The sequence below is a fragment of the Lontra canadensis genome, unplaced genomic scaffold (assembly GCF_010015895.1).
Source record: "Lontra canadensis isolate GAN:19392208 unplaced genomic scaffold, GSC_riverotter_1.0 scaffold1, whole genome shotgun sequence".
Classification (NCBI taxonomy): Eukaryota; Metazoa; Chordata; class Mammalia; order Carnivora; family Mustelidae; genus Lontra; species Lontra canadensis.
In genome coordinates this window covers 85,521,087-85,549,020 of record NW_022630995.1, presented here as the reverse complement: position 1 = coordinate 85,549,020, position 27,934 = coordinate 85,521,087, and the positions used below count along the sequence as shown (strand labels likewise).

The 27,934-nt window shown below is 35.4% G+C and overlaps 1 protein-coding gene across 2 annotated transcripts in view; it reads left to right on the top strand.

Moving 5' to 3' along the window:
- Nucleotides 1–27,934, top strand: part of SPATA5 (spermatogenesis associated 5) — a 325,613-nt gene that overhangs the window by 249,217 nt on the left and 48,462 nt on the right. Inside the window, exon 15 of one of the 2 annotated variants that reach the window (XM_032858124.1) lies at nucleotides 10,247–10,411. The exons of the other annotated variant lie outside the window; for it this stretch is intronic. Within the exon in view, the coding sequence (XP_032714015.1) occupies nucleotides 10,247–10,411 (165 nt within the window). The remainder of the gene's footprint in view (nucleotides 1–10,246; nucleotides 10,412–27,934) is intronic. 2 annotated transcript variants of the gene reach the window in all.

Genomic DNA, 27,934 nt, shown 5'->3' with positions numbered 1-27,934 from the left:
GAGATAAACCAGACAGAGAAAGACAAATACTGTATGGTATCACTTACAGTGTAATCTTAACACACACACACAGACACGATTTCTAGAAACCAAACGTAGAATGGTTTTCGCCAAGAGGCTATGGAGAAATGGGGACAATTTGGTCAAAGAGTACACTTTCAGTTATAAGATGAGTAAGTTCTGAGGATTTGATGTTCAGCATAGTGAGTATAATTAAAAATAAGGTGTTGTGTACTTGAAATTTACTGAGAGGAGATCTTAAGTGTTCTCATTATATACAAAATTGAGTTCACTTTATTGGATATATTGATGGGTATGTTAATTACTTTGATCTTGGTAATCATTTCATAATGTATGTGTATGTCAAATCATGTACACTAAAATATATGCAATTATATTTGTCAATTATTCCTCAATAAAGTTGGAAATAAAAATTTTTAAAGATAGCAGCTAAAGTCAAAGATAAAAAAATTTTCTAGAAGTCAACTATGTCCATCTCTAGGCTGAGTAATGTGGGCCAACACATGGAAAGATTTAATAAATATAGGCATGGTCTAGGGTCTCCTCTCTTTTAGTGATTCCTTTTTCAGGTTTCTGTTGAAGAGAGCAAGCATGTTGCTGTAAGTTCTCCTTACTCTATTATGAAAAGGCTGTGAATTGAGCATTTCAGGGGTTGTGATAAAAGCAGGGAGAGGAAAAAGGAAGTAGACTTGTTAAATAGCAATCCTTTTTAACACTGAGATTTAGAAATTTACAAGAATCTGTGTTTTGGACGCCTAGGTGGCACAGTCAGTTAAGTGTCAGACTCTTGGTTTCCGCTTAGGTTGTGATCTCAGGGTCCTGAGATCGAGCCCCCCATTAGGCTCTGTGCTCAACATAGAGTCTGCTTAAGATCTCTCTGCCCCTCCCCCACAAAAATAAATAAATAAATCTTTAAAAAAGAATCTGTGTTTTAAGCCTACCTAACATTCTAATCTCATAATTTTGGAATATTTATTCTTTCATTCATTCAAAGAACATTAATGTCTACCATGTGCTAGGATCCGAAGGTAACAAGCATTTCCTATGTTTAAGGAGCTTGGACAAGTCCTAGGATAATTATACAGGAACATATACAGGATGATGATAGCATCTTAACTGAAGCATCCATGCCGTGTGCCAAGCACTGTGCTGAGCAGTTTATATAGGTTATATTATTCAATTCATAGAGCCATCCTCTGAGTGGAGACTAGGACTGTTAAGGATTTTGAATTACCAACAGGTTTTAAATGATCTGTCCAAACACACAGCTAATAAATGGAGGAGCTAGAATTTTAACCCAGTTAGGCCGAATTTTTTTATCCTCACTTTTAGCATGTATGCCAAATTACAAGTTATATGTAGCTGGTAGAGTCATAGAAGGTAATAAGGAGAAGACTTTTAAGCTGAGACTTGAACAAGAAGTAGAACTTGTCAGACAAGGAGATAAAATATTCTGAGCAGAGAGAGAAATATGTGTGAAGACAAGGAGGCAGAGAGCAGTAGCATGGTGATTTTGGCTAACTGTGAGTGCTCAGGTGTGCTTAAGGAACTGCAGATAAGGTAGGAGAGTTATATCAAAATTATAGAGGCCTGAAAGCCTATGAATTTGACTCTTGCCCTTAAGGTGCCATTAGATGGTTATAAAATAGGTTACTGTATTTGCAGTATAAGAATGATCACTTTGGGGACACCTGGGTGGCTCAGTCCATTAAACGTCTGCCTTCGGCTCAGGGCATGATCCCCGGGTTCTGGGATTGAGCCTCGCGCCCACTGGGCTATCTGCTTAGCGGGGAGCCTGCTTCTCCCTCTCCTTCTGCCTGTCTCTCTCTCTCTCTCTCTCTCTGTCAAATAAATAATCTTTAAAAAAAAATGATCACTTTTGCAGTGATATAGATCAGGGGATGAAGAAGAAGGAAATAATTAGACTGCACGCAGAAAAAACAACTAGCAAGACAGTTATGATATTCTAGACAAGAGATTGTGTTGTCTTGACTCATTGAGTGCCTTGTGTGTGCTGTTGCCGAGTCTACAGTGTTGAATAAAAGAATATGACCCCTGCCATTATTTACAGCCTACAGCCTGTTGGGAAAGACGGCAGTAAACAAACACATAACTATGTAATAAAGAAGATGGAGGAGAGATGACCATTTCAGGAGGAATTAAGAAGTAGCATTAACCATGCCTACTGCCTATCCGTCAAATTTAGAAGGAAAGGGAGATGCCTAGAATAAGTTCAGGGTTTCTTTTAAATAAATCAGAGCTGTTACCAAGGATCCACCTCTCTTCCCAGTTTCTGGATCTGTTTTCTCCATGCATCATGATACACTGATATGTTTTTATTAGAGTAAAATGTAAAGACTCAGTGCCACTTACTTGTCTTTCCTAGAGGAAGGCACTCCCTACCGTCACATACACACCCTGTTGATCATTCAAAATAAATGAGAGCCATGGGACCTGATTTTTCAAAGTGTCTGTTTTAATACCTTGGTCTGAACAAGTATTTCTATGCTAACTAAATTAGATTTAGACATTTGATAGAATATGAAATTACAAGTGTCAAATTGAAGAATTTTATTTAAAAAAGCAGCCCTATAACTGTGGTAATAGAGTTGAATCATTAAGAATCCTTAATATGAAATACCAGAAATGCTTTTAAGTCCTTTTTGGAAAGGTCAGAAAAGAAAATGGTATTAATTTAATTAATTGGGATAATCAACTAAAATAACAACACATTTTCAGTAATCATAACTGAAAATTATGATTTTCAGTAACATAAGCTGTGGGCGTTTCCTTCAGAAAGATACTATAATGGAGTCCTAGAATCAGGGTTGGAAGTCCCATGTAATAGGTCATGTAATAATTTGTAGTCCTGGGTGCATCAGAAGATTTCAGGTGAACTTTATGGAATTATTTAACAGAATTGTGTAGGGGTATTTCTTCATCTGTATATTTTGAGGAGAATTCTTGTCAGATGTACACAGCCCTGAGTAAAGAACCACCTTCTCACACATGAAGAAACCAGGGCTGAGATGTAGGGACTTGCCAAGGTCTTGAATAAGTTCTCTTGAAAAGACGGTTTGCCCTATGATATTTTTAAGTAGAGTTTTAAAGTAGCAGCCACAGTATCTATGACCTTGGGCCTAGAAGGGCTCAGAGTAGTATTAGGAAGGCTTGGCTTATTTTTTCATTGAGAGTTGTCATATGTTGATTTTAAAATAACAGAACATGCCATCATTCAGAATGCATTCTTCCACCCTAATATCCCAGAACAGTATTTTTAAAGAAATTCTAGGAAGGGTGTTAACTCATTCAGGGTTTTAAAGGAAGGAAAGCTCTTTCCTACTATTTTTTAAGCTAACTTTCACTGACAAGATCAGACCAGAAAAAGACCAGCTGGCTGTTGGCCCAGATGTTATAATCATTGAAGTGTACTCAACCTGCACTGCCCAGGGACAGTTACAATGTGTCTGTGGAGGGGGGGAAAGGAGGGTGCACCTAGATGCATGCTGAGTGTTGTTCCAATAACTTAGGTGACATATGTGCTCTATATCTTTTGCTGTGTTGTTGATCTATTGGAAAGGAAGTTTTAAAATAGCCTAGAATATGAGTTTTCCCATAAGGGTGAAAAGGATAACTTCAACTTTAAAAAATAACCAAACCATTTACAGCTATTTCCCCAGCACCTAAAACAGGGCCTGGCCCAAAGTAGGTACATAATAATTTTTTTTGATGCAAGAATTATTTAAGTTTCTTTTGCTATGTATATCATATTTCAGAACAAGAATTTTTTTCATTTGTCCATCTATACTGTGTATTATTATACTGATAGGATAGTAAAGTAAAAAGAGGACTGATTCAACATTCAGCCTACTTCTGCCTTTTATTGTATGTTCTTGGGCTTCATTCTCTGTTTCTTAATAGGTATATGACAATAACTACTTCACAGGATTTGGAGAAATATTAAGTAAAATACAGTATGTGAAAAGTGGTTTATAGATTCTTAAGGGCTATATAAACATTAATGTTATTTGCCTTAACTAATACTTTTAATAATTTGAAAACATATATTTACTGGAATCATTCTAGTTTACTGAATCCTATATGTGTTGTAGGTAGGGGAGAAGTGATTCCCCATAATTGAAATGCAGGTTGAAAACTTAATTAAGTACATTTCAAGGAAGCTGATCATGAATCATTTTTACCTAATGTACTAATGTTGGGTGCAGATAATTAAATAATTAAAACAATATTTTTTTTTTCTAAAGATTTTATTTATTTATTTGACAGCCAGAGATCACAAGTGGGCAGAGAGAGGTGGGGAAGCAGGCTCCCCACTGAGTGGAGAGCCCGATGGGGGGCTTGATCCCAGGACCCTGAGATCATGACCTGAGCCTAAGACAGAGGCTTCACCCACTGAGCCACCCAGGCACCCCAAAACAGTCGTTTTTAAACAAAGGAAGTTACCTTTACTGTGTCTTTGTTAATTGACTTTTTGCTTGCCAATTTATATATAACTTAAGAATTAATAGTTATCTGGTAGACACTCACCATATTGTATGTAGATATTGAGACATATGCAGAAAGTACACACCAGCATTTTCCAAAGTGAAAATGGAATATTAACTTTTGAGATGTTTGATTAAAATTTGGGATAATATTTGTATATACTACTGTAGACTTCTCTTGGAAATTTTTATTAGTGTGGGTTCCAAAAATTTTTGCATATGGAAGCCAAGCTGCTTAATTTTGCTTCTACCCATTGTTTCCCAAATGTTATTTAACAAGAAAAGCCTTTTCTCTATTACATCTGTTAACATTTACTGGAATGTTTTATGAAGCACTTGTATGAGATATAATGGAATTGATCCCATGAACTTTAACAGTCTATTTAGAACTCTAAACATAAGCACGATAAAGTAAATTTTTAAAAGAGAGAGAATGAGTTGATTATAGGATTGAAATGCTTGTGATATCTGCCAATCTATTCTCATGGCCAAATCATAAAAATTGATCTGTTATTAAGTAAGTATTCCTTCTCTTATTGACCACTTTTTTTTTTAATTGACCATTTCTGTGTGACTTTTTTCAAACTGCTTAGTTGAAGGAGGTAATCTTTCCAGATAGAGATCATCTGAGAACATCTCCAATGCCCTTGAATTTACTGATTGATTGAGAAATACCGAGACTCTAACAAATACAAGTTACTGCTTTTTAAATCAACTTTATTTATCATTTACATGCCATAATAAACTGCATCATTTAAGGTATACAATTAATGTAAACATATGTAAACCTCGGGGTGCCTGGGTGGCTCAGTGGATTAAGCCTCTGCCTTCAGCTCAAGTCATGATCTCAGGGTCCTGGGATCGAGCCCCATATTGGGCTCTCTGCTCAGCAAGGAGCCTACTTCCCCCTCTCTCTCTGCCTGCCTCTGTGCCTACCTGTGATTTTGCTGCTCCCCCTGCTTGTGTGTTCTCTCTTTCTCAGACAAATAAATAAAATCTTTAAAAATAAATCAATTAAATAATAAATCTTTTTTATAAATAAATAATAGTGTCTAGTTGTTACAGCATTATTTTTGTAATGCTTTCCTTTCCTAGTTGGATGCTGTAAAAACAAAAACCATTATGGACTCCCTTCTCTATTCTGTTGATCTATATTTATATCCTCTGGACCTTATCACATTGTCTTGATTTTTTTAGCATTACAAGTTTTGAAATCAGGTAGTGTAAGTCCTTCAACTTTTTTGTTTTGACTTGCTTTCACTATTCTCATTTGTATTTCCATATAAATTGTATAATGTTTGTCAGGTTTTTTTCAAAAGCTCTTATGAAATTTTTATTGGAATTGCACTGAGTCTATAGATAAATTTGAAAAGAATGAATATCTTAATATTGAGTCTTCTACTTCATGAACATGGTATATCTCTCTTTATGTAGGTCTTTAATTTTTCTCAATAATGTTCTAGTTTCCAGTAAAGTGTTTATTAATTTTATTTCTTTTACATTTTATTCTTTTTATATATTCTCATGTGGATTTTTAAAACTTCATTTTCTATTTACTGTTCAATATATAAAATACAATTTTTATAATAAACTTGTATTCTGTAATCTTGCTGGTAGTTTTGTAGGTTCCTTAGTATTTCTACATAAACAATCATGGCATCTGCAAATGAGGATAGTTTTACCTTTTCTTCTTCCAAGTTCTATATTTCCTTTCCCCCTGCCAGGTTTTGTCTTTGGTCTTTTGCCTTTTGCCTTTGCATAAAGACTTGTACCTTGAAAGTGTTCCCTTTTCTTTATTCTGAAATGGTTGTACAATCTTACTGTTATTTCTTCTTTGGTAGAATTCAGAACTGAAACCATTTAGGCCTAGAGTTTTTTGGTGTAAAACTCATAATAAATTAAATTTTTTATTAATTCATTTCCATTTAAAAATATAAATATAGGGTCATTTTTATTTTGTTTTTTCATTTTGTGTCCATTTTGGTAACTGGATTTTTAAAGAAACTTATTTTTTATCAAAGTTGTTGAATTTATTGTCATAAAGTTGTTCACAGTGTTCTCTTACTATTCTTGTTGCTATCTGTAGGATCTGTAGTGATAACTTCTCTTCCATTTCTGATGTTGGTGATTTCTTCACTCTTAGCCTTGTTCAATCTAGTTAGAATTTAATCAGTTTTTTTTAAATCTTTCCAGATTTTGGTTCAGGTCATGATCGCATGGGTCCTGAGAACAAGCCCAATGTTGGGCTCTGTGCTGAGTGTGGAATCTGCTTGGAGATTCTCTCTGCCTCTCCCCACGTATATACTCTCTCTCTCTCTCTCTCTAAAATAAATAATTAAATCTTTAAAAAAAAGTCTTCCCAGAAAACTACCCTTGACTTTCAATTTTCTCTATTGTTTGTTAACTATTTAATTGATTTCTGCTTCATCTTTATTATTTCCTTCCTTGTACTTACTCTTGAACCTTAGGTCATTAATTTTGGACTTCATTCCTACTATTTAAAGTTATAAATTTGGGGCACCTGGGTGGCTCAGTGGGTTAAAGCCTCTGCCTTCAGCTCAGGTCATGATCCCAGGGTCCTGGGATCTAGCCCTCCATCGGGCTCTCTGCTCGGCAGGGAGCCTGATTCCTCCTCTCTCTCTGCCTGCCTCTCTGCCTGCTTGTGATCTCTGTCCAATAAATAAAATCTTCTTTAAAAAAGTTATAAATTTGTCTCTAGTACTGCTTTTAAGTATATTCTACAAATCTTGATATGTTAGATTTGCATTATCATTCAACTTAAAACACTTTCTAATTTCCTCATGATTTCTTCTTTGACCTGTGGTTTATTTAGATGGGTGTTGCTTAATTTTCAGGTGCTTGAGGTTTTCCTCTGTGTCTTATTGTTTACTCATTTCTAATTTATTCTCTTATAGTCAAAGCACTACTTTGTATGATTTCAGTCCTTTTGAATTTGTTGAGTTTTGTTTAATGGCTCATCATATGAGCTGTTTTAGTGATTATACCAAGTATACTTGAAAAAAATATGTATTCTGCAATTGTTGGGTATAGTGGTCCATAAATAACTATCAATTCAGTCACAGTGATTGATAGTCTTGTTCAAATCCTCAGTCCTTCCTATCTTTACTGATTTGCTTTCTAGTTGTTCTGTAATTGCTAAGAGTTAAAATCTCCTATTGTGATTATGGAATTATCTTTTTATCTCTTTAATCCTGCAATTTTTGCTTTATGTTATTTTGAGGCTCCATTATTAGGAACATACATATCAAGAACTATAAAGATTCTGAGACTTTACTCTATTTGAAAGCTAAGAAGTTAGCCTGTCACAATTTCATGGGGACTTGGCTAATGACATGAGATTCTTGGGTCAGAGACAGAGGACAATTTATTACTCACAGTTTATTACTCACAGGATATCATGATATGTGTGTGTGTGTGTGTGTGCGCGCGCGCGCGCACGAGCTGATTCTCTAAGACTTGATTTCCGCTATGCAACCGTATGAGTTTTGATGTTTGTATTTTCTATAGTGTTTTATGTGTGGTCTCAGCTGCATTTTCAGGATTTTGGTTTTTTGGTTTTTTGGTTTTTTAATTAGAAGATGTTCATGTTATAGTTCCTGTCTTTCTTATTTTCAGTATTTATGTCTATCAAACCTTTTTTCTGGGTATTTCATTTAAAAGTGCACATATAGAAATATGCTGTATTTCACTAGTTATAAGTAAGTGTCTCTTATATCCTCAAGAAATGCCATTTTTTTATTATGTCAGTAGCAAGAGTAATTTTTTGGAGGTGGAAAGCATGTACAGTTTTGTAGTGTTTCATTTCCAGTACTCTTCATTTCTTCCTGAAGATTCAGTTTTCCAATTTTCCATCTTATGTCATTTCCCTTAAACCTGAAGAACGTCATTTAGCATTTTCTGTAGTGCCATTCTGCTCGAAACAAATTTTCTTGGTTTCTTTTATCTGAAAATGACTTCATTTTTTCTTCACCATTAAAGAATATTTTCACTGGTATTAGAATTCTGGAATGACATTTTTATTCTTTCAGCACGTTAAAGATGTTGTTCTGCTGGTTTCTGCCCTTTATTGTTTTGATTGAGAATCATTGGTGATTCAAATTGTTGTTCTCTGTATTCAGTTTGGCAGCTTTCAAGATTTTGTCTTTGGTTTTCAACAGTTTGCTATGACATGTCTGGGTGTGGTTTTCTTTTCTTTTCTTTCTTTTTTTTTTAAGATTTTACTTACTTATTTGACAGAGATCACAAGTAGGCAGAGAGGCAGGCAGTGGGGGGGAGGGCAGGGGAGCAGGCTCTCTGTCGAGCAGAGAGCCCGATGCAGGGCTCGATCCCAGGACCTGAGATCATGACTGGAGCTGAAGGCAGAGGCCCAACCCACTCAGCCACCCAGGTGCCCCTGGATGTGGTTTTCCTTATATTTATTTTATTTTAAATTCACTGAGCTTCTTGACTGTGTAAATTTGTTTACCAATTTGGAGAAATTCTGGCTTATTCTTCTTTAAATATTTTTTCTACCCCATCTTCTCTTACCTTTTCTTCTGGGACTGTAGTTACACAAATTAGACCTTTGATATCATCCCATGAGTGATCTTTTAATGTAAATCTTACCAATTCACCTTCTACTTAAAACCTCTCAATGATGTCTCTTTACAACTAAAATACAATCCACACTCTTCACCATGTCTTTTACGGCCTCATGATCCACCTATGACTATCTTTTGGACCTCATTCCTACTTCTTTTCCCTTTATTCACTCTACCGCAGATTTTTTTTTTTTCTTTCCCTGGAACATATTAGTCATTCTTGCTCTTTGTACTTGATACCTTGAATGCTCTTCCCCCAGATCTTTCTGAGGCTGACTCCTTTGGACATCTGCATAAGTTACCTCAGAGAGAATTTCTCTCACCACCCCAACTAAAAGTTGCCCCAGTCCCTTAATACATATATACATTTTAGACCCGTATCTGTTTTAATAACTTTACTGAGATAGAATTTACATTAAAAAATTTAACCCACTTAAAATACACAACTCAGTGGCTTTTAGGATATCCATAGTCATATGTAACCATCACCACAATCACTTTTATACATATCTATCTTACGCTTACACATATCTATCTTACACATATATTAACTGTTTTCTAGTACCAAGAACAATGTCTGGTATATAGTGCATGCTCAATAAAGTTTTATGAGTAGATGAATTTCATTAGCTCTAAGATAATTTAGGCATTAGCCTCTAGTAAAATATGAGGGAAGTTCATTTGACTACTTTCAGCTCTAGAAGTATTCTTTGATCAGAGCTATGCTCTTTTGAGGGCTCTCTAAAACAGCCTAGCCCATATTTTAAGAGTTATTGCAGGAAGTTCCAAAAAAAAGTCTTTTGATATAATGAATATAAGTCATATTACACATTTCCCTAAGAGAAAATACCCATCTTTTATTGACCTGACAGTTGCTGAGAAGCAGAAAGCCTCTCAGAATTATTGCTTTGCTATTCTCAAAAGTACTTTGAATATTGTTTATTTGTTTAGATCTTTGAAATAGATGATAGAATCACTAGTACTTGTTTTATGTACTAATTATGGGTAATAGTAGGTTATTCATGAGATTCCAGACATCCCCTTTCTTTGGTACCTTTCATGTGGAATGTCAGTTCTGAGTTTGGGTGATCTGCATGGTATCTATCATCTTCTTTATAGGCTTTGATGCGACCTGGAAGAATTGATAGAATCATCTATGTGCCTTTACCAGATGCAGCAACAAGAAGGGAAATATTTAACCTCCAGTTTCGCTCTATGCCAATCAGTAATGATGTGGATCTGGATGAACTCATCCTCCAAACAGATACATATTCAGGAGCAGAGGTAAGATAGTTCTGCTCAAAATACCTTGGTGACAGGAAAGCAGTGGGTTGGGGTCATTAGCAAAAAGACTGCTTGATACCAACTGTTTTAAATAACTGTATGTTAAGAAATCTTCAAACAGGAAATGCACTATATAACAGGTAGTCACTAAATTAAATTGCATTTTACTGGCCTCTATTGCATCTCAGTTGTTTTTACCTTGCTTCTGTCACTTCTCAAAATGTAGTCTTCAGAGAATTAACATGATATAGTGGGGAGAACATTGGACCAGAAGTAGAAGTTTCTTCTTTGGGGTTTCTTGATATACCAGCTTCCAACCTTCTATGCTTCTCTGAACTTCGATTTCTTGACCTGTCAAAAGGAAATGAAACACAACTTTACATACTGTTTTCTAATAGAGGTCATAAAAATGAAATGAGGATGTCATGCAAGTGCTCAGAAGTACAAGACTTGGCAGAGAGATTATATTATTACCATCTTTTATCATTTTGGAAAATTATGTCAATCTACTTATATATTAAAAATTCATAAAAACTGTAAAAGAGGGTGTCTGGGTGGCTCAGTTGGTTAAGCATCTGCCTTCGGCTCAGGTCATGATCCCAGGGTCCTGGGATGGAGTCCCACATTGGGCTCCCTGCTCTGTGGGGAGTGTGGTTCTCCCTCTGACACTCCCCCCATTCGTGCTTGCTCGCTCTCTCTCTCTGTCTCTCGCATATGCATGCTCTCGCTCTTTCAAAGCAATAAAATTTTAAAATAAATAAATAATAAAACTGTAAAAGGGGCAGCCTATAATCTACCCTTAGCTGGGAAAATATACTGTCAATAAGAACAGCAAGACCTCTGTGAAAATATGAAAGTTTTTAAGTATGGCAGGTAAACATTTCTTCCTCTCCTTAGCAGCTTTTTGCTTTGGCCATTTTTCTTTACAAAATAAAAATCCATTAAAATAATTGTGCTTCTTTTCTACATGCATTTCTCAAGAAAGGACAGACTGTAGTCCTCAACACAGAAATATCTTCTGAATACCACCAATATGGATTTGTATGGGGAAATTAATATATTTTCAAGTAAGAAATCATTTTTCTTCTGAATTATCCAGCATACAGACTCCACATTCTGTCTGCTTGCTATTGTTCATAATCTGTCCTCTCTAAAAACCAAAAAGAGATTAATACCTAACAGATCAATAGTGTACTCAGAATTGTAGGTAAATTTACATGTAGAATTGAACCATGTCTATCATTCAGTCATAGTTAATAACAACAACTAAAATAGATCTAAATCTCTTCATTGTTTCGTCTCAACTATGAACTATGTATATTTGATTTCCCCACCTGAAGATTTTTCATTTTCACTGGGAGAGAAAAAAAAAAAAGTCATGTAGAAAGTATCTTGAGAAGCAGTTGAAGTACATACATTTTTAAGTCCTATCTGAAAAAATAATCCTTATGAGCATCTTCTTGACATGACTGTCCATTAAGTTAAAATGAACATATAGTTGCTGTTAACTGATTGCTCCAACATTTCTAGAATTCAGTTTTTGTTGTGAGACCAAGGGCTGGCATCATGTATATATGTCAGTTTACAGGAAGCAGCAAAGAGAAGAAACCATAAATCTTTCACTTGAGCTGAATGAAGTGGAAGAGCAGTTAGCAAGGTATAAATGTGCCTTTCTCACTTCGAAGTAATTCACGGTAGTAGCATAGAAGTGCAAAACAAAAATCAAAGCCTATGAGGTTCTGTCTGGCTGAAAGGAAAAAACTCATTTGGTGCCAGGAATTACTGTACCAGCTTGCTAGTTCTTATGTAGTACATGTCTTACTCAATCTGTAATATAAGCACATTCATTTCTGATTAATTTTTATATCAGATCTTCTAAAAATAGTCACAAGGAAAAAGTAGCAGAAAATTCTGTCCCTCCTTGAACTACATTTTTAGGTCCTATAATGATTGGGTGGGGGAAGTATATCCCACCCTGGTCCTAATTATAGCCCATATATTATTATAACTTCATAGAAATTTTATTCAGAGCTATTTCTTAGTAGTTCTAAAAGTCTTAAAATTAATAAATAGGAAATTTAAGACCGACAACATTTAGCTTCAAATAATATAAGATTCCATCTTTCCCCCCACCACTTTCCTTCAGAATAAAAATGGTGCATCAGTGTTGAAAGCCAAAATTAGTTTTGATTTATTGTTGTTGTTGTTAGCAGCAAGATAAATTCAAGCTGGAACCTAGTCACCTGACTCCGGCAGAGCCAGTGCTTTACGGCTGATGTAACTAATTTTATTTCGTCCTCAGTCTAATGCAGATCCTTCAGCACAGAACCTATTACATTGTATATATTTAACAAGCATTTAACCAACTGATAAAGAAAAACAATTTTAAAATTATATTTAGGAAAAATAGACTTCCCTTTGTCATTATCATAAGGTGAGCCCTCTAACTTCGTAGCAACACACCTTGCTATGGCCATAGCTGCTTTTTCGAATTTAGAGAGTATCTCAGTGGCCACTTTTGGTGTAAAATGAAAGTACTGATAAATTAGTTGTCTTCACAGGAGTGTTGTATCATCATTATTATATAAGTAATATATATATATATGAATTATCTATAATATATAGTATATATTATATATTAATTTAAACTGTACAATCTTAGCTACATGAACAAGAATGTGAGCCAGAGATGAGGAAATTGTTGACACCAGTGTCTGTCTTTTAGAAACCTAACTGATGTATTTTTTTAATGTTTAATTTTAATTAAAAAGCTATAGAGAGGGGTGCCTTGCTGGTTCAGAGGTAGATCATGTGACTCTTGACTTTGGGGTCGGGAATTCAAGCCCCACGTTGCGTGTAGAGCTTACTTAAAAAAATAACGACAAAAAGCTCTAGAGAGTGATTAGAAATGATATGGGTACTTTTAATGACTGAACTAGAGGAGTTACTTTTTAAAAATGTTTTCTTTCAACCTATTTTTATTTTGCCCAGTGAACATGGTTTATTAAAAGCTTACATGACCCAGTGTTTTAAATGGCCTCTTAGACCCCTGTGAGTTACCCCATTTTCCTTCCTTGGAGAGGGTATACAGAGAACTGAAGCATTTCTTTAATTCTCAGGAGAGTCCCAAGGGGAAGTTTCTTGCCAACTGCAAGGGGAGTCAGGTCACTAGGGAGCAGCCTCCATGGAGAGGCTGCAGCAGGTAGCATCCTTCAGCCATCACTGCGCCCACCGCTCCCTGGTGGCCAGAACCTCTTTGTCTTTGGCTTCTTGGCTGTAGCTCCCAGTTAATAGAAAAACATGTTGCCATTTAAAAGCAGATGGGAATTCAGTTCAGGAGGAAATAATAAGTCTTTTTTGGTTATACCCATTGTTTTCTTTTGCTTTGATTTTTGTTTTTTAAGTTATTTGTAGCAGATTCCACTTCGTTTTTTCATTTGTCTTTTATCCAGTTATCTTAGATACTTTAGGAAAATTTTTATCTTACCCACCAACAGGAAATCAACAGTCACAAATATGTGCACATGAAAGGCATAACCCGGCCCATTACCCATGTGCCATGTGCTTAGGAACAGAGGTGACGAGTAAGATAAATAATTTCCTCTCTCTATAGGAATTTGCTGACATAGGCTCATACATAGTGTCTGTAAACTTGAAGTTGAATGTTTACTTGCATTTGGGTGTTATCCTCCTGTTAGTGCTTATCTCATTAAGTGAAATTGATAATATGTCTAAGAGCCAGTTACCTGTTATATATTTTATAAATAATATAGGCAATCAGAGCATTTATTTCATACATCAAGATTTGAGAATTCAACTTCCAAGACAAGCAATAAAAGGAAAACAAAGCAAAATTTTAGTGTTGCATTTGAATAGACTTTTAAAAGAGTTGTAGTCTTTTTCTTTCAGGGTGCTTTCAGCAAGTTATTGAACGTTGAACCTCCATTTTCTCATTTTTAAGTTATCTCAGTGACTGAAATCATTTTGAGGGTTAAAACAGGTAGCAAATACAAAAGTACGAAGAAACAATGCATGACACATAAAGAGTGCTTCATAAGTGTTAGGTCCCTTTATTCTTTCTCCCTCTTATCTGTTCAGTATTTATATTTACCACGGAAATATTAGATGATGTTGCTATAAGATGGTAATATTTTCCATTGCCTCAGTAACCAGATAATGTATCTGAAAGCTAAATTACAAATGAGTTGCTTCTTGTTCTTTTCTAAAGACTATTACATCTGCTTTATATGGTGATTTTTAGGGTAATCTAATGAACCTATTGCGAGAAAGTTCTCTTAAAGCAATTTATTAAGTACATTCCACACTAAGTTTTTGAAAAGCTTTAACTTCATTTTAATTTATTCTTTTTTTACTAAAATCATGTTTCTTGCCCTGGATTTGTTTTGTGGTCTCTGTTTTTCTGGGTCTAATAGCTCAAGGTCTTAATGCCGGCTTGACGTTAAAAAATTACGTTCCAGTGTGCCTCATTAATTCAACAAGGTTCTAGTCACCATGCTTAATGCTATTATAGCTAATAAAGAGAGAACCTTAAATTAATTTTCTATCTTACTGATTAATATTCCTTCTGACATTCTCTCTCTTTTCTCCAACACAATGAAAACAGGAAAAAAATCATAGCCATTTCAGATGTCTGTACTCTTCCTACATGAAATCTCTTGAGGCAATTTTCCCCAAACTAAAAATCAGAACCAGTATATTTGAATTTGGCATAGATTGACTCTATCTAACAACCCATCTGAGATAATACTAGAGAACAGCTGCTAGCTGGTTTCAGACCCTCTGGTTAGTGTCAGAGAGCACCCTGGCAGCCTTGTTCCATCCCCAAAGTGAAGCAGATTGCCACAGTACTTAGCAACACTGTCTGCCACCTACTTGCTCTGCCTAATCAGAAAGTGCCCTGTGAATACATACTGCTGGAGCCAACTGGTCTACTGTTCTTATTTGAGATCCATGTTACCACTCTACTCTTTTTTGTGCATTTTCCCTAAAATTCTATACCCCAGAATTTCAAAATCCTCTTTTCTTACACAACCTAGTGAAATCCTGTTTTTGTCATTAAAACATGACCACCACACCAGAAGTGACTTCTTTTTGAACGGTTTTACACTAATTTCTGTTTTACTTGTTTAGCTCTTTGTATTTTTTTTCCTTGTAGTTATTTTGATCTCCCAAACAAACTGTAAGATTCTCTGCAGCAGAAACCAGGTTTTTCTCGTTCTTGGAGTCCAGCAAAGCAACCCTTATCTCACAGTCAGTGGATGTTAATGTTGGATGAATCATAGATTTATGTGTTGAATCTGTCATTCTACCAACAAAAAATGTCAGTTTTAACATTCACCTAAAGTGGCATTTTCTAGTTTTAAATGTGTTTTTGTATGCATTATCTATTTGAGTATCTTAACCCTATGGGAACAGTGCTATATCAAGAGAACCAGAGCCAAGCAAAAACAATTTGTCTGAAGTCCTACAGCAAATAAGTGACAGACCCAGGACCAGAAACCAAATCTTTCAACTCCTCCTGAAAGACTTTTCATGATCTTTTCATGCCTTGGAGTCAACTGAGGAGTCTTTGAAAGTGTTTCATTATTCTCTTTGACATACCTGAAAGTTTAGTAAAGGTTTGCCTGCTCTTATGGACAGTGACTTAGCAAACTTAAGCAGCAGATATGAAACATCTTTACATTTTTATGTATATTTATCTTATATGTGACTTTAGTTACCCTGTTGTCAACTTCCCAAATAAATATAAGTACTTGAAGTTAGGAACTATGTTTTTCTTTATTTGTATACTGTATTTTCCAAATATTGAGAATAAGACCTGCAATTTTGAAGGAAAACATACAAATGACTAAGTTCCATATAACGTGTTCATATGGCATGATCTAATGGTGTACAGAATACTATGGGAGAAAGGAGAGGGTGTGACTCATACTAGCTGAATCTGAGCGAGGGGGTAGTTGATCTGAGTGTCAGTGGGTGAGTAGGAGTTCCCTAAGGCGAGTGGGGCTGGGGATAGAGCATTCGGGCTGATGGAAAGGCAGAGATACATAAAAGAGCATGGTGTGTCCTAGATTTGGTTAAATGGTGAAATATGACTAGAAGAAAGAGTCTGCATATAGAAGTAGTAGGTGATAAAACAAGAAAAGTAAGACAGATATGAAGGACCTTGAATATCATCTAAACTTTCTCTTCTCCTTTAAGCATTGGAGAGCCATTGAAAAAGTTAATAAAAAATGTTGTGATCAAACTTCTGTTATCAAAGATTGGTGGTGTTTTGTGTCAAAAGCCACCATTAGCCTACCCACTGCTATTACGTGAATTAGAAAAGGTGCTCCTTTGCCCCACTTAATGAGAGCTACCTGCCTGAGGGAAAGCTTTGTCAAGCAGAGCATGAGCTTTATAAACTCCCCATTTCAGTCCGTATTCTTCCCCCTCAGCTGGGCATTCATGTATGGACACAAACTTCACATCTCTAAAAGACTCTCATTTTTAGCTTATCTACTTTTAAATATCCTTCAGAGTGCCTTGCAGAGTAGCTCATATAAAGTTGATATGTATGCATTGAATAAAGAAATTTAGATTTTATATCCCAAGTAGATAAACTTCTTTCTGTTACTTTAAGATTTGCTGCATGAACCCTGGACAAACATGTTATGTGAATGGGATAAATTATGGAAACTCATTATTTATTATGAATTATGGGGGAAGATGGAAGTATTAAAGTATTAAAGATATCTTTTGTGTAATATCTTTTTGGATGTGAGGGCAATCTGACTGTGACATCTGTCACCCCACTGATCATTAAGGTTGATTCAGCTGATCTAGCTGGCTAGGCAGGTGTCTTCTTCCTCCTTCACTACTTGAAGTTAGTGCGTCCCTCCCAAAGCTGCTTGCTCAGTTGAAGAGGACCTTTCTTTGGTCAAGTGTATGCAAGTAGCTGTGCTCCACTGCTAGAACCTCCAGACAAGCTCTCGGGTAACATTTGTAGGAGAACGTAGGGTAGTTAAGCTTCAAGACTCGAGACACATACAAATGAGGCACTGCATTGCAGCAGTCTACCTTTCTTCAAAACAACAACAAAATGGTGTCTTTCGTGCAGTATTAAACCAGCCATGAGGTGCAGCACCTGGTATGAATGGCCAAAATGATGAAAGTCAGGTGCTTTATGCCCTCTGAGCCATCTTATCCCATATAAGATTGAACATAAGCTCTTACAGCCAACACCTTATCTCCACAACTCTTTTCAGTTGCTAGTATATAGCTACCTTGTTGCAAATGAATCATGATGGAATTCTCAGAGCAAAAATCAGCATATACCAAAAGCAGATATTTAGGCTGTAACTTTTAAGCCAGCCCCACCACCCCTTTCCTTCCCCTGTCCCCACAATTTTACAATCTTCATACTAAGTGAAGGAGTTTGGTAAAAGCCAAGACTTAAACTTTCATCCTATCTTGGCCATGTATTACAGTATTAGTTGGATCAAATCGGTTATCATCTCTAGAACTCAGTTTTCATATTTTAACAGGGGAGGTGGTAATATGGTCTCTGTGATCCTTCCTAGTGTTAAAAATCTATGTGTTATATACCTATCATACATTAAATTAATTTTATAAGGAATCTCTTAGGCATTGGACTTCCAGGGATATATAACATGGTTTTGTTTCCTTTACAGTGCTTCTAGAAACCTGGGATCTTAGGCTCTTAGGCAGTCTCTATATACGTGCTACTACTGTGGCCTAGAAATCCAAATCATAGCACCAGAGGAATAGGAACATGAAAAGACAGACTGCGCATGAATTCAGATTTTAATAAAATTCTGCTTAGCAAACTTTCACAATTTTCCACTGAATGGAAATGAAAGTTTTACCTGCTCAGAGACTCCCAGTAAAAATTTTTTTTTTCCCTGAGAAGTTTGATTTCTCTGCTTTTCAGCTTCCTAAAGAACAGTTAGTCAAGTTCAGTATCTGTGATTCTGGAGGCATTATAGTAAAAAGTGTTGTAAAATGGAAATAAGCCACCAGTCCACTTTTTCCCTAAACTCTTTGTCAGGGAAGTTACAAGGTTACAATGTTCATTTTAATGTAGTTTTTAAAACTTCCAACGTGTGGAGATATAAACATCTTCTGTATTTCCAAACTTCAGCATCTACTCAAACTGGCAGTACAAGAACCTTAATTCAACTTACCTGAAGGCTATTTCAGATAGGATGTTTACACCAAAGCAAATAAATTTCCAGAACGCCTTGTTCTGTGATACCTGTATTACTGACTCCTTGCCAGATGTTTAAAGCTGCCATCAGTTTATAAGAAACATTAGTCAGAGAGGAAATGGATGTTGAATGAGAGGCTGGCTAGCAACAAACTTAATAGAGCATTTTATAGCCAAATACTGAAACCCTTTATAAGGAAGCAGTGTTTCAAGGCAACAAGTTAGTCAAGACCTAATAATCTAGAACCCCAAACCTGGGTTCCAGGCTAAATATATATCTTTGAAGAATTACTCAAGCCAGTAGTAAAGCTGATTAAGCATTTTACATTCTGCCTTGTTTCTCCTCTTCCAGATTCTCAGTCTCTGTTGACACATGCTGGTTCCTCAGAATTTTTGCACATTTAATCTGTATTTCTTCATCTTCAAAAGAGTGATAAAATTTAGAGGTTCTACTAACGTGAGAGGAACACAATTTTAAAATGATGTGTAAAGCATGCTATTAATTCTTTATATATAGATTCTAGTAGACTTGGATATTTTTGTTTGGTTATTTGAGGTGATAGAAGGCTAATTTCTAATAATTCTAATTGATCAGTATATATATAAATATATGTAAAAACTGTTTATTCCTTCAAAAATATTTTTTACCAAGATGCCTGGGTGGCACAGTTGGTTAAGCATCCAACTCTTGATTTCAGCTCAGGTCATGATCTCAAGATTGTGGAATTGAGCCCTGCATCGGGCTCCTTAAACTGGGCATGGAGCTGCTTATAACTGTCTCTCCCTTTTCCCCTCCTCTCTCACTCTTTCCCTCTCTTTAACAAAAAAAAAAAAAGTATAAAAAATTTTTTTTACTGTGCAAATCTCTATTATAGTTAAGCAAATGGGTTATGGAATGAGAAAGATCCAGATCCAAATGCCTATCTAATATGCCCATTTCTTACCCTTCCTTATATGTAAATAAGGATACAAAAAGTCTCTACTTCGTGGATCTGTTGTCCAGATTAGATGAAATCATTCATATAAGGGACTTACCCTTGAAGAAAATAGCAAATGCTCAATAAGTCATTTTTGTTATTTTTTTTTTAAATTTTATTTATTTATTTGACAGAGAGAGAGCGATCACAAGTAGGCAGAGTGTCAGGCAGAGAGAGTGTGGGAAGCAGGCTCCCTGCTGAGCAGAGAGCCCAATGCGGGGCTCAATTCCAGGACCCTGAGATCATGACCTGAGCCGAAGGCAGGGGCTTAACCCACTGAGCCACCCAGGCAACCCTGTTATATTTTTTATAATGGGCAAATTCAATCTAATTGATCTTTAATATGAAAAAATCCACAGAATTGAATTTTTCATATTTCATTGCCTGGGTTTTATGAATACTCACAATGAGTATTTCATGTATGAATCATGTTTTTTAGTCTTAACAGTGTATTCTTTAAATTTAAACTGCATTTCATAGTTACATGCAGTATTTATTTCAGCTACTTTATAAACATTTGTAACCCCTATTTTTATTTTTTTCCTGTTAAACATGTATATACTATTTTTTACTTTCAAGTGTGTAAAGCTAATGTTTCCTTACATACTATTAACTTAATTTTCCTATATCAGCCTATTCGTCAAGGTAATACTAGTGACTAGTATACAACTTAATTCTAATTTGTTTTAACATAAATTTTGTTGATTAAGAGAAGTGAACCTAGCAACTTTAGAAAGTTGAGGGGTTTGGGGTTTTTTTAAAGATTTATTTAGAGAGAGAGGGAGAGAGCATGAGCAGGAGGGGCAGAGGGAGAGAGAGAATCCAAGGCAGACTCCAGACTGAGCACAGAGCCTGATGCAAGGCTTGATCCCATGACTATGAGATCATGACCCCAGCCAAAACCAAGAGTCGGGTGTTTAACTGTGCCACCCAAGCACCCCTAGAATAATCACTTAGGAAATAAGCATACCTAATTACTGTGCCCTTTCATTTAGGTTAGGGTTAAACCCAGGTATCTAGGTAAGGCTCAGAAATCTAACACTAATGACATAAAGTACTATGTGTCATATGATGTGTGATGGTGACAATGGGATATTCTCATTCTTCATCCCCAAATGACAGTAATTCTGAGTTCTCAAAGGCATCATTCTATTAAAATGTTACTAAAACTCTATCAAATGGTTGTTCAGAGTTGTAGTGCAGTCATTAAGTTCTTAAATATAACCTTCACTATGTTTTGGAAATTTAAAAACAAAATCTAACCATTCCTTAAGCTAGAAAGTAAAGTAGAAAGAATTATTAAGATATTCAGAACTCTCTTTTTTTGTTTTTTATGTTTTCAACCTCCAAATATTATTGCTTGTGTTCTTTGACAATATTTAACTCTTTTTGCTATTAAAATCTGGAAAGTGGATTTTGCTTTTGTATTTGTAGGAAGGTTTCCTTATTCAAGACACTAGGCGAAATGCACATGCCACATTTACCACTGTGGAAGTTTCAAATCATTAATTATGTTCTCTTTTTCTTTAGAATTAAAAAAAAATCCTTAAACTGATCTTGGCATTAGGACAAGACATTCTTTCAGTGGTAGCAAAAGTAGCCCTTTGGCATATTTTTTATTCACTTCAAAAGAATCCTGAAGGAGTGGTTTTATATTTAAAACCAAGGATTGTATTTAGTTTGCCTAACACTAACTTCTTGCCAAAATCCTTAAAAAAATAAAAGGTCACACAAATACTCTCAGATATAAAAATAGTAGTCCCCAGCATTTCTTATTTTGTTGTTGTGTGCCATGGCTTGTGTCAGAACTGGAGATTAGTGGGGAGATATGGCCAAAAGTTGTCAATTGAAAAATAACTTTCTTGTTATACAACCGAGTTGATCATAATTGGCATGAATTATGCACACATGCACAGGTTCACAAAAGCTGCTTTGGTCGTTTGTTTATGGCTTCCTTATAGTTTAATAAAAGACACTTAAGCTATGATTTCACCTCTCATTTGTTTATGAAATTAATATTGTGCATCTACACATCAAAAAATTCTTGCCATGTCTAGTTCACCTTAATTTTGAACCCTATAGGATATTTTCATGGGTATATTATGCCTTCATTGCCTTTAAATTAGGCTTTTTTCCCCCAAAAGTACTTATCTATAAAATTTTAGTACATTTATTATATAAAGCAATTTACGTTAATATTTTAATTCATTTTGTACTTGTATATAAAACTAGAAATCAGTAATTGAATTTTAGGGACATAAAATAACTCAAGGACAAGAGTTGATGTTATACATTATAAATTATGTAAAAATTAAAACACATTGAAGTTCACCTTTAACATGATCTAGCTTAGTATAGAATTTGGTTTCTGGGTTGATGTGGGTATGTCTTGGATCCTACCCCAAGTGGTTCTGTGATGGATAGTTTCCCATGCAAGTCCCTTGAAATGTATTACATCCCTAGTATAAGTAATCCCAAAAGAGTAAACACAAGTTTTAGCTCCTGGAAGCAGGAGAACACGCACTAGTAAAGCCAACCAACAGGAAAAAAGGGGATTTTGTTATCTTCTTTAGGCACAGAGCAAGTCCTATGCAAGGTTAGATTAGACAAAAATTGTCTTCACTTTTCACTGTTTATCTTTCAAGTTTGCTGCCCCACCCACAGTATCCTCTACACCTACTTTTCTGAGCGCTTTTTTTTTTTTTTTTACAGTCCTGATCAGTCGTCTCAGAAAACAATCTGATTGAATCAAATCACTATAAAGCCAAATAACCATTATTACTTCAGGGAGCATCTGTATTTTATTTTATTTTATTTTATTTTATTATTTATTTGTTTGTTTGTTTGACAGAGAGATCACAAGTAGGCAGAGAGGCAGACAGAGGGGAAGGGGGAAGCAGGCTTCCCGCCGAGCAGAGCACCCGATGTGGGACTTGATACCAGGACCCTGCGACCATGACCTGAGCTGAAAACAGAGGCTTAACCCAGTGAGACACCCAGGCGCCCCAAGCATCTGCATTTTAAAAAACTTTACTCTCCCAAATAAATTTATAACTAGTCAGTGTTCAGATTGTTTAAAAACAAGTGAGCTTTCTTGCTCTTAACTCCTTTACCTTCCCTCATCTACTAACTTTCAAGATACTTGAAGGGCTCAAATTTCCTTATAAAAAAGATTTATTCTACAACAACAATTTTTACATTAAAAAACATCCAGTGAACATAAATAAAAGTATTTACAATTTGTTGAAAGGGCTTCCAGTCTTTTCTATTCTATGCAATTACATTTTCATGTGGTTATAATCAAATTGCTTAATATGTTTTATTGACTCAGGTATTAGTCTAACCTCATCTTAAACACTGCTATCATATTTTACTGAGCCTTATTAGCATCGGGAACTTTGGGGTGGAAGCTAAAAGGTAGTTAATGGTAGTAGAAAATCCTGTAAGTGATTTTATAATTGGGAAATCCTTATATTTTAGAGGATAGTTTAAAATTTTATCTCTGAAAGTGTTAGGTTCTTTCGCATTGTCTTAGGGCTAGATCCTAGAGCCCCTCACCTGGACTTCAGTTGGGGGAGCTCAATTCTAATCTGTAAGATTTTGTTTGATAACAAGAATTTGTTCCTAAAAGAGTTTTGGTTTGGGGCACCTGGCTGGTTTAGTTAGTGGAGCATGCCACTCTTAATCTCAGGGTCATGTTCAAGCCCCACACTGAGGGTAGAGATTACTTTTACAAAGGAAAGAAAGAGGGAGAGAAGGAAGGGAGGGAGGGAGGGTGGAAGGGAGGGAAGAAAGAAGGAAACAAGGGAGGAAGGAATTTTGGTTTGAAGACCCCAATGTAAGAGGAACTTTATAGTTAAAAATACAGAAAATTGAGTTTTCTACACAGACACCCCCCCCCAAAAAAAAACTGAGATAGAGAGTAAAATCAATAACTAATTTTTGCCCTTTGTAAGAAGCTTTCTTTCTTAGACATTTTTAGATAAAATTTTTAGAAATGTATTTGGTATAGAATTCATCAACTTAGGAACTTCCAAAGAGAAACATTTCATCACCAACTTTCAGCATGACCCCTAAAACTAGGATATACATACTTAACATATTTCTCTACTATTTATATATAAAATTTGGAAAGTAATATTTTCTATAATCAAAGGGTGATTTTTTTTTTCTTTTTCAGTGATGCATTTTTATGACTGATAAGTAATGAATGGGAATTTCATCTCCAAACATTTATCTCACTGGAAAATGTAGAGGTGTTTCTCCTACCTTAGTATAAGATACGCTTTTGGTAGCTAGAATTATCTCTTAAATGTCATTTTTAATAATGTATATATTTCTTATTAATAGATTTTAGGTGTTTTTTTTTTTAAGATTTTCTTTATTTATTTTGAGAGAAAGAGCAAACATGAGCAGGGAGGCAGACGCAGTGGAAGAGGGAGAAGCAGACTCTCCACTGAGCAGGGAGCCACATGCAGGGCTCCATCCCAGGACCCTGAGATTGTGACCTGAGCCGAAGGCAGCCACTTAACCAACTGAGCCACCCAGGCACCTCAACAGATTTAGTTTTGAGCAATTTTTGGCTTACAGAAAAATAAGTGGAAGATACAGAGTTCCCATTTACCCTCTTGTTTCCTCCAGTTTCCCCCATCATTAATATCTTGCATTATTGTGATATGTTTGTTAAAAATTATTGAGCCAGTATTGATAAATTATTATTAACTGAAGTCCATGGTTTAATATTAGGGTTCACTCTTGATGGTGTATTTTCTATGAATTTGACAAATGTGTAATGACATTTGTATCCACCATTACTGTATCATGTAGAATAATTTCACTGCCCTAAAAATCTTGTGTGCTTTACCTATTCATCCCTACCTCCCTCATCCTAAGCCCTTGATCTTTTAATGTCTCCATTGTTTATAACCTTTTCCAGAATGTTATATTGTTGGAATCTTCTTTCACATAGTAATATGCATTTACATTTCCTCCATATCATTTTGTGACTTGATAGCTCATTTTTTTTTACTATCGAACAATATTTCATTGTCTGCATGTACCATAGTTTGTTTATCCATTCACCTACTGAAGAACATCTTGGTTGCTTAACAAGTTTGGGTGATTAAAGCTGCTATAACCATTATGTGGAAGTTTTTTTTATGGACTTAGGATTTTAACTCTTTGGGGTAAATACTTAGGAGTGTGATTGCTGGATCATTTGGTAAGAATATGTTTACTTTTATAAGAAGCTGACAAATGTCTTCCAATATGGCTGTGCCATTTTGCATTTCCATCAACAGTGAATGATAGTTCTTATTGCTGCATATCCTCAACAGCATTTGTTGATGTCAGTGTCTTAGATCAGATCCATTCTAATATGCATGTAGTGGTATCTCATTGTTAATTTGCAATTCCCTAATGATATATGTTTAGCATATCTTCATATGCTTATTTGCTATCTGTGTATCTTCTTTGGTAAGCTATCTATTCACATCTTTTGCCCATTTTTTTAATTGGGTCATTTGTTTTCTTATTTGAACTTAGGAGTTCCTTTGTATATTTTAGATGCCACTTCTTTATTACATTTGTGTTTCCTAAAAATCTTCTCCCAGTCTGTGGCTTATTTTTTCACTCTAGTGTCTTTCATAGAGCAGAAATTTTTAATTTCAATGAATTACCAATTTTTACTTTCAAAATATATTTAGTAAGGTATTAAATGTATTATTTCTAGAAAAAGAGATCTATTTGGAATTGATTTATGCCTTGTAACTGTTTACAGATAAAAATCACCATATTTGCTCAGTGGTTTATTTTTGTCCTCATTTTATAATTATGGTGATTTATAACTTTTAATGGCAAGGGAGAATTATTCCCTCAAAGAACTGTTAACCATGAAGAAAGCCATTCTCTTTTCTTTGAACATTATGCTACTGTATTTGAATCAGATTTTCTGCCTGCATGAATAGAAAAACATTCCCCTCAGAAACTGGGACTCCCTACTCAACAGGAGCAGTTTCAACTTGGGCACATGCGGTATTTTATATGGAGATGACACACTACACAATGGCAGTACTATACAGCCGAGTTTTAAAACACAGGAGAACTGTACAAGGATGTGACAGATGAGGGGATGGACATTTTAAATGAAGAAGTACATTAGAGAAAGCAGTTTTTACATTTTTAAAGTTTTCTCTGATTGAAAAACCTTGTCACATCACATATTGGGAATGATGTAATGGAGTCTCATCTCTAGGTTCTGCTGCTGAGTCACTTTATGACCTCCGACAGGTCTTAATTTCTTTGTATTTCTATTTCTTATACTGAAAGAAATAATTTCTCAGAGCCTATCTTCGCATATATTTGTGACTCTTAGTTTGTACCACTAGCTATTATTGTTTAAAACAGTATTAGAACTAATGTTAGAGGAAACTGTCTGTAGAAAACACAAATATGCCCACATTATAAAATAGTAAGACAGAAATTTAAAGCAACTAGGTTTTTTAACTTACAGTATTTTCTGTTTTTAAAATCTTCTTCAATGGACTTCTGGTTAAGTGGCTACCTTCAGCTCCAGTCAGGGTCTTGGGATCCAGTCCCGCATGGGACCCCTTTCTCAGCAGGGATCCTGCTTTTCCTTCTGCCTTTACCTGCTGCTTCCCCCAGGTGTGCTTTCTCTCTCTCTCTTTCAAATAAATAAATAAAATTTTTTAAATCTTCAAAAGGTATCTGAGGATTTTTATTTTTAATTATGTGTTTTTTGTGGGGTTTTTGTTTTGTTTGTTTGTTTGTTTTTTAAATAGGTTCCATGCCCACTGTGGAGCTCAGTGCAGGGGTTGAAATCACAACCCTGAGATTGGAAACCTGAGCTGAGATCAAGGGCAGCTGACTGAGCCACCTAGGACTCCCAGGATTTTTAAATGATAATTTGCTGACCTGTCTCTTGGACATATATCTATTTGGAATATATCCCAGTAGGTACAGGACCGCAATACACAATCATTCTTTAGTAATTCTATACAAATTAGAAAAAATCAAAGTATAACATTTATAGACCAAGATTATTTCTTGCTTGACTCTATGAAGAAAACAGAGGGAAGGCAGATTTAAAAACTGAGGAACCATTACTAAATGGCATCCAGGTTACATAAAAATACTGCCCTAAAATACAGATTCTTTTGGCCTAATGTTTTCATGCCCCACCTTGGTCTTTTTTTGATTCTAGCTAGGACTACATTATTAATATTTTTGTGATTAGAACACAAGTTCACTTAGCAGTTATATGCAATGGGTCATTTACTGATTCATCCATCCATGAAGAACAAAATAACGGTCACCTCTTACGGAATCCTGAGTTTACTGTCTCAGTAAACAAAGGGCCGATTTGTATCAACAATACCCTTCTCCTCTCCCTAGCAATCTGTTATTTTCTAGTGTCTTAATAAGACTTTGCATTGCTCCTCTTTAAACAATATGTGTTTTTAATTCTGAATCTTTCAAGTAAGTGAAGTCACAAAAAAATTCTAGAAGAGATTCATAAATCATCAGTGATGAAAACTTAGAAAGTTTGCCATAAAACTTTACAGTTTGTAAAGAAAGTTTGGAACTTCATATATGTTCCATCTTTATTTTTTTGTTATTTATTTTAAAATTTTTTTAATTAAATTCAAGTAATTAACATACAGTATATTCTTAGTTTTAAAGGTAAAGGTCAGTGATTCATCAGTCTTATATAATACCCAGTGCTCATCACATCACATGCCCTCCTTAATGTCCATCACCCAGTTACCCCATCCTTCTACCCATCTCCCCTCCAGCAACCCTCAGTTTGTTTCCTGTGATTAACAGTCTCCTATGGTTTGTTTCCCTCTCTGATTTTGTCTTGTTTTATTTTCTTCTCTCTTCCCCATGATCCTCTATTTTGCTTTTTAAATTCCACATATGAGTGAGAGCATATGATAACTGTCTTTCTCTGATCGACTTATTTCACTTAGCATAATATCCTCCAGTTCGATCCACATCGTTGCAAATGGCAAGATTTAATTTTTTGTTGACTGAGTAGTATTCCATTGTGTGTGTGTGTGTGTGTGTGTGTGTGTGTGTCTTCTTTATCGATTTGTATGTCGATGGACCTCTGGATTCTTTCCATAGTTTGGCTATTGTGGACATTGCTGCTATAAACATTGGGGTGCAAGTGCCCCTTTGGATCACTATACTTGTATCATTGGGGTAAATACCCAGTAGTGCAATTACTGGGTCTTAGGTGACTCTATTTTCAACTTTTTGAGGAACCTCCATATTATTTTCCAGAGTGGCTGT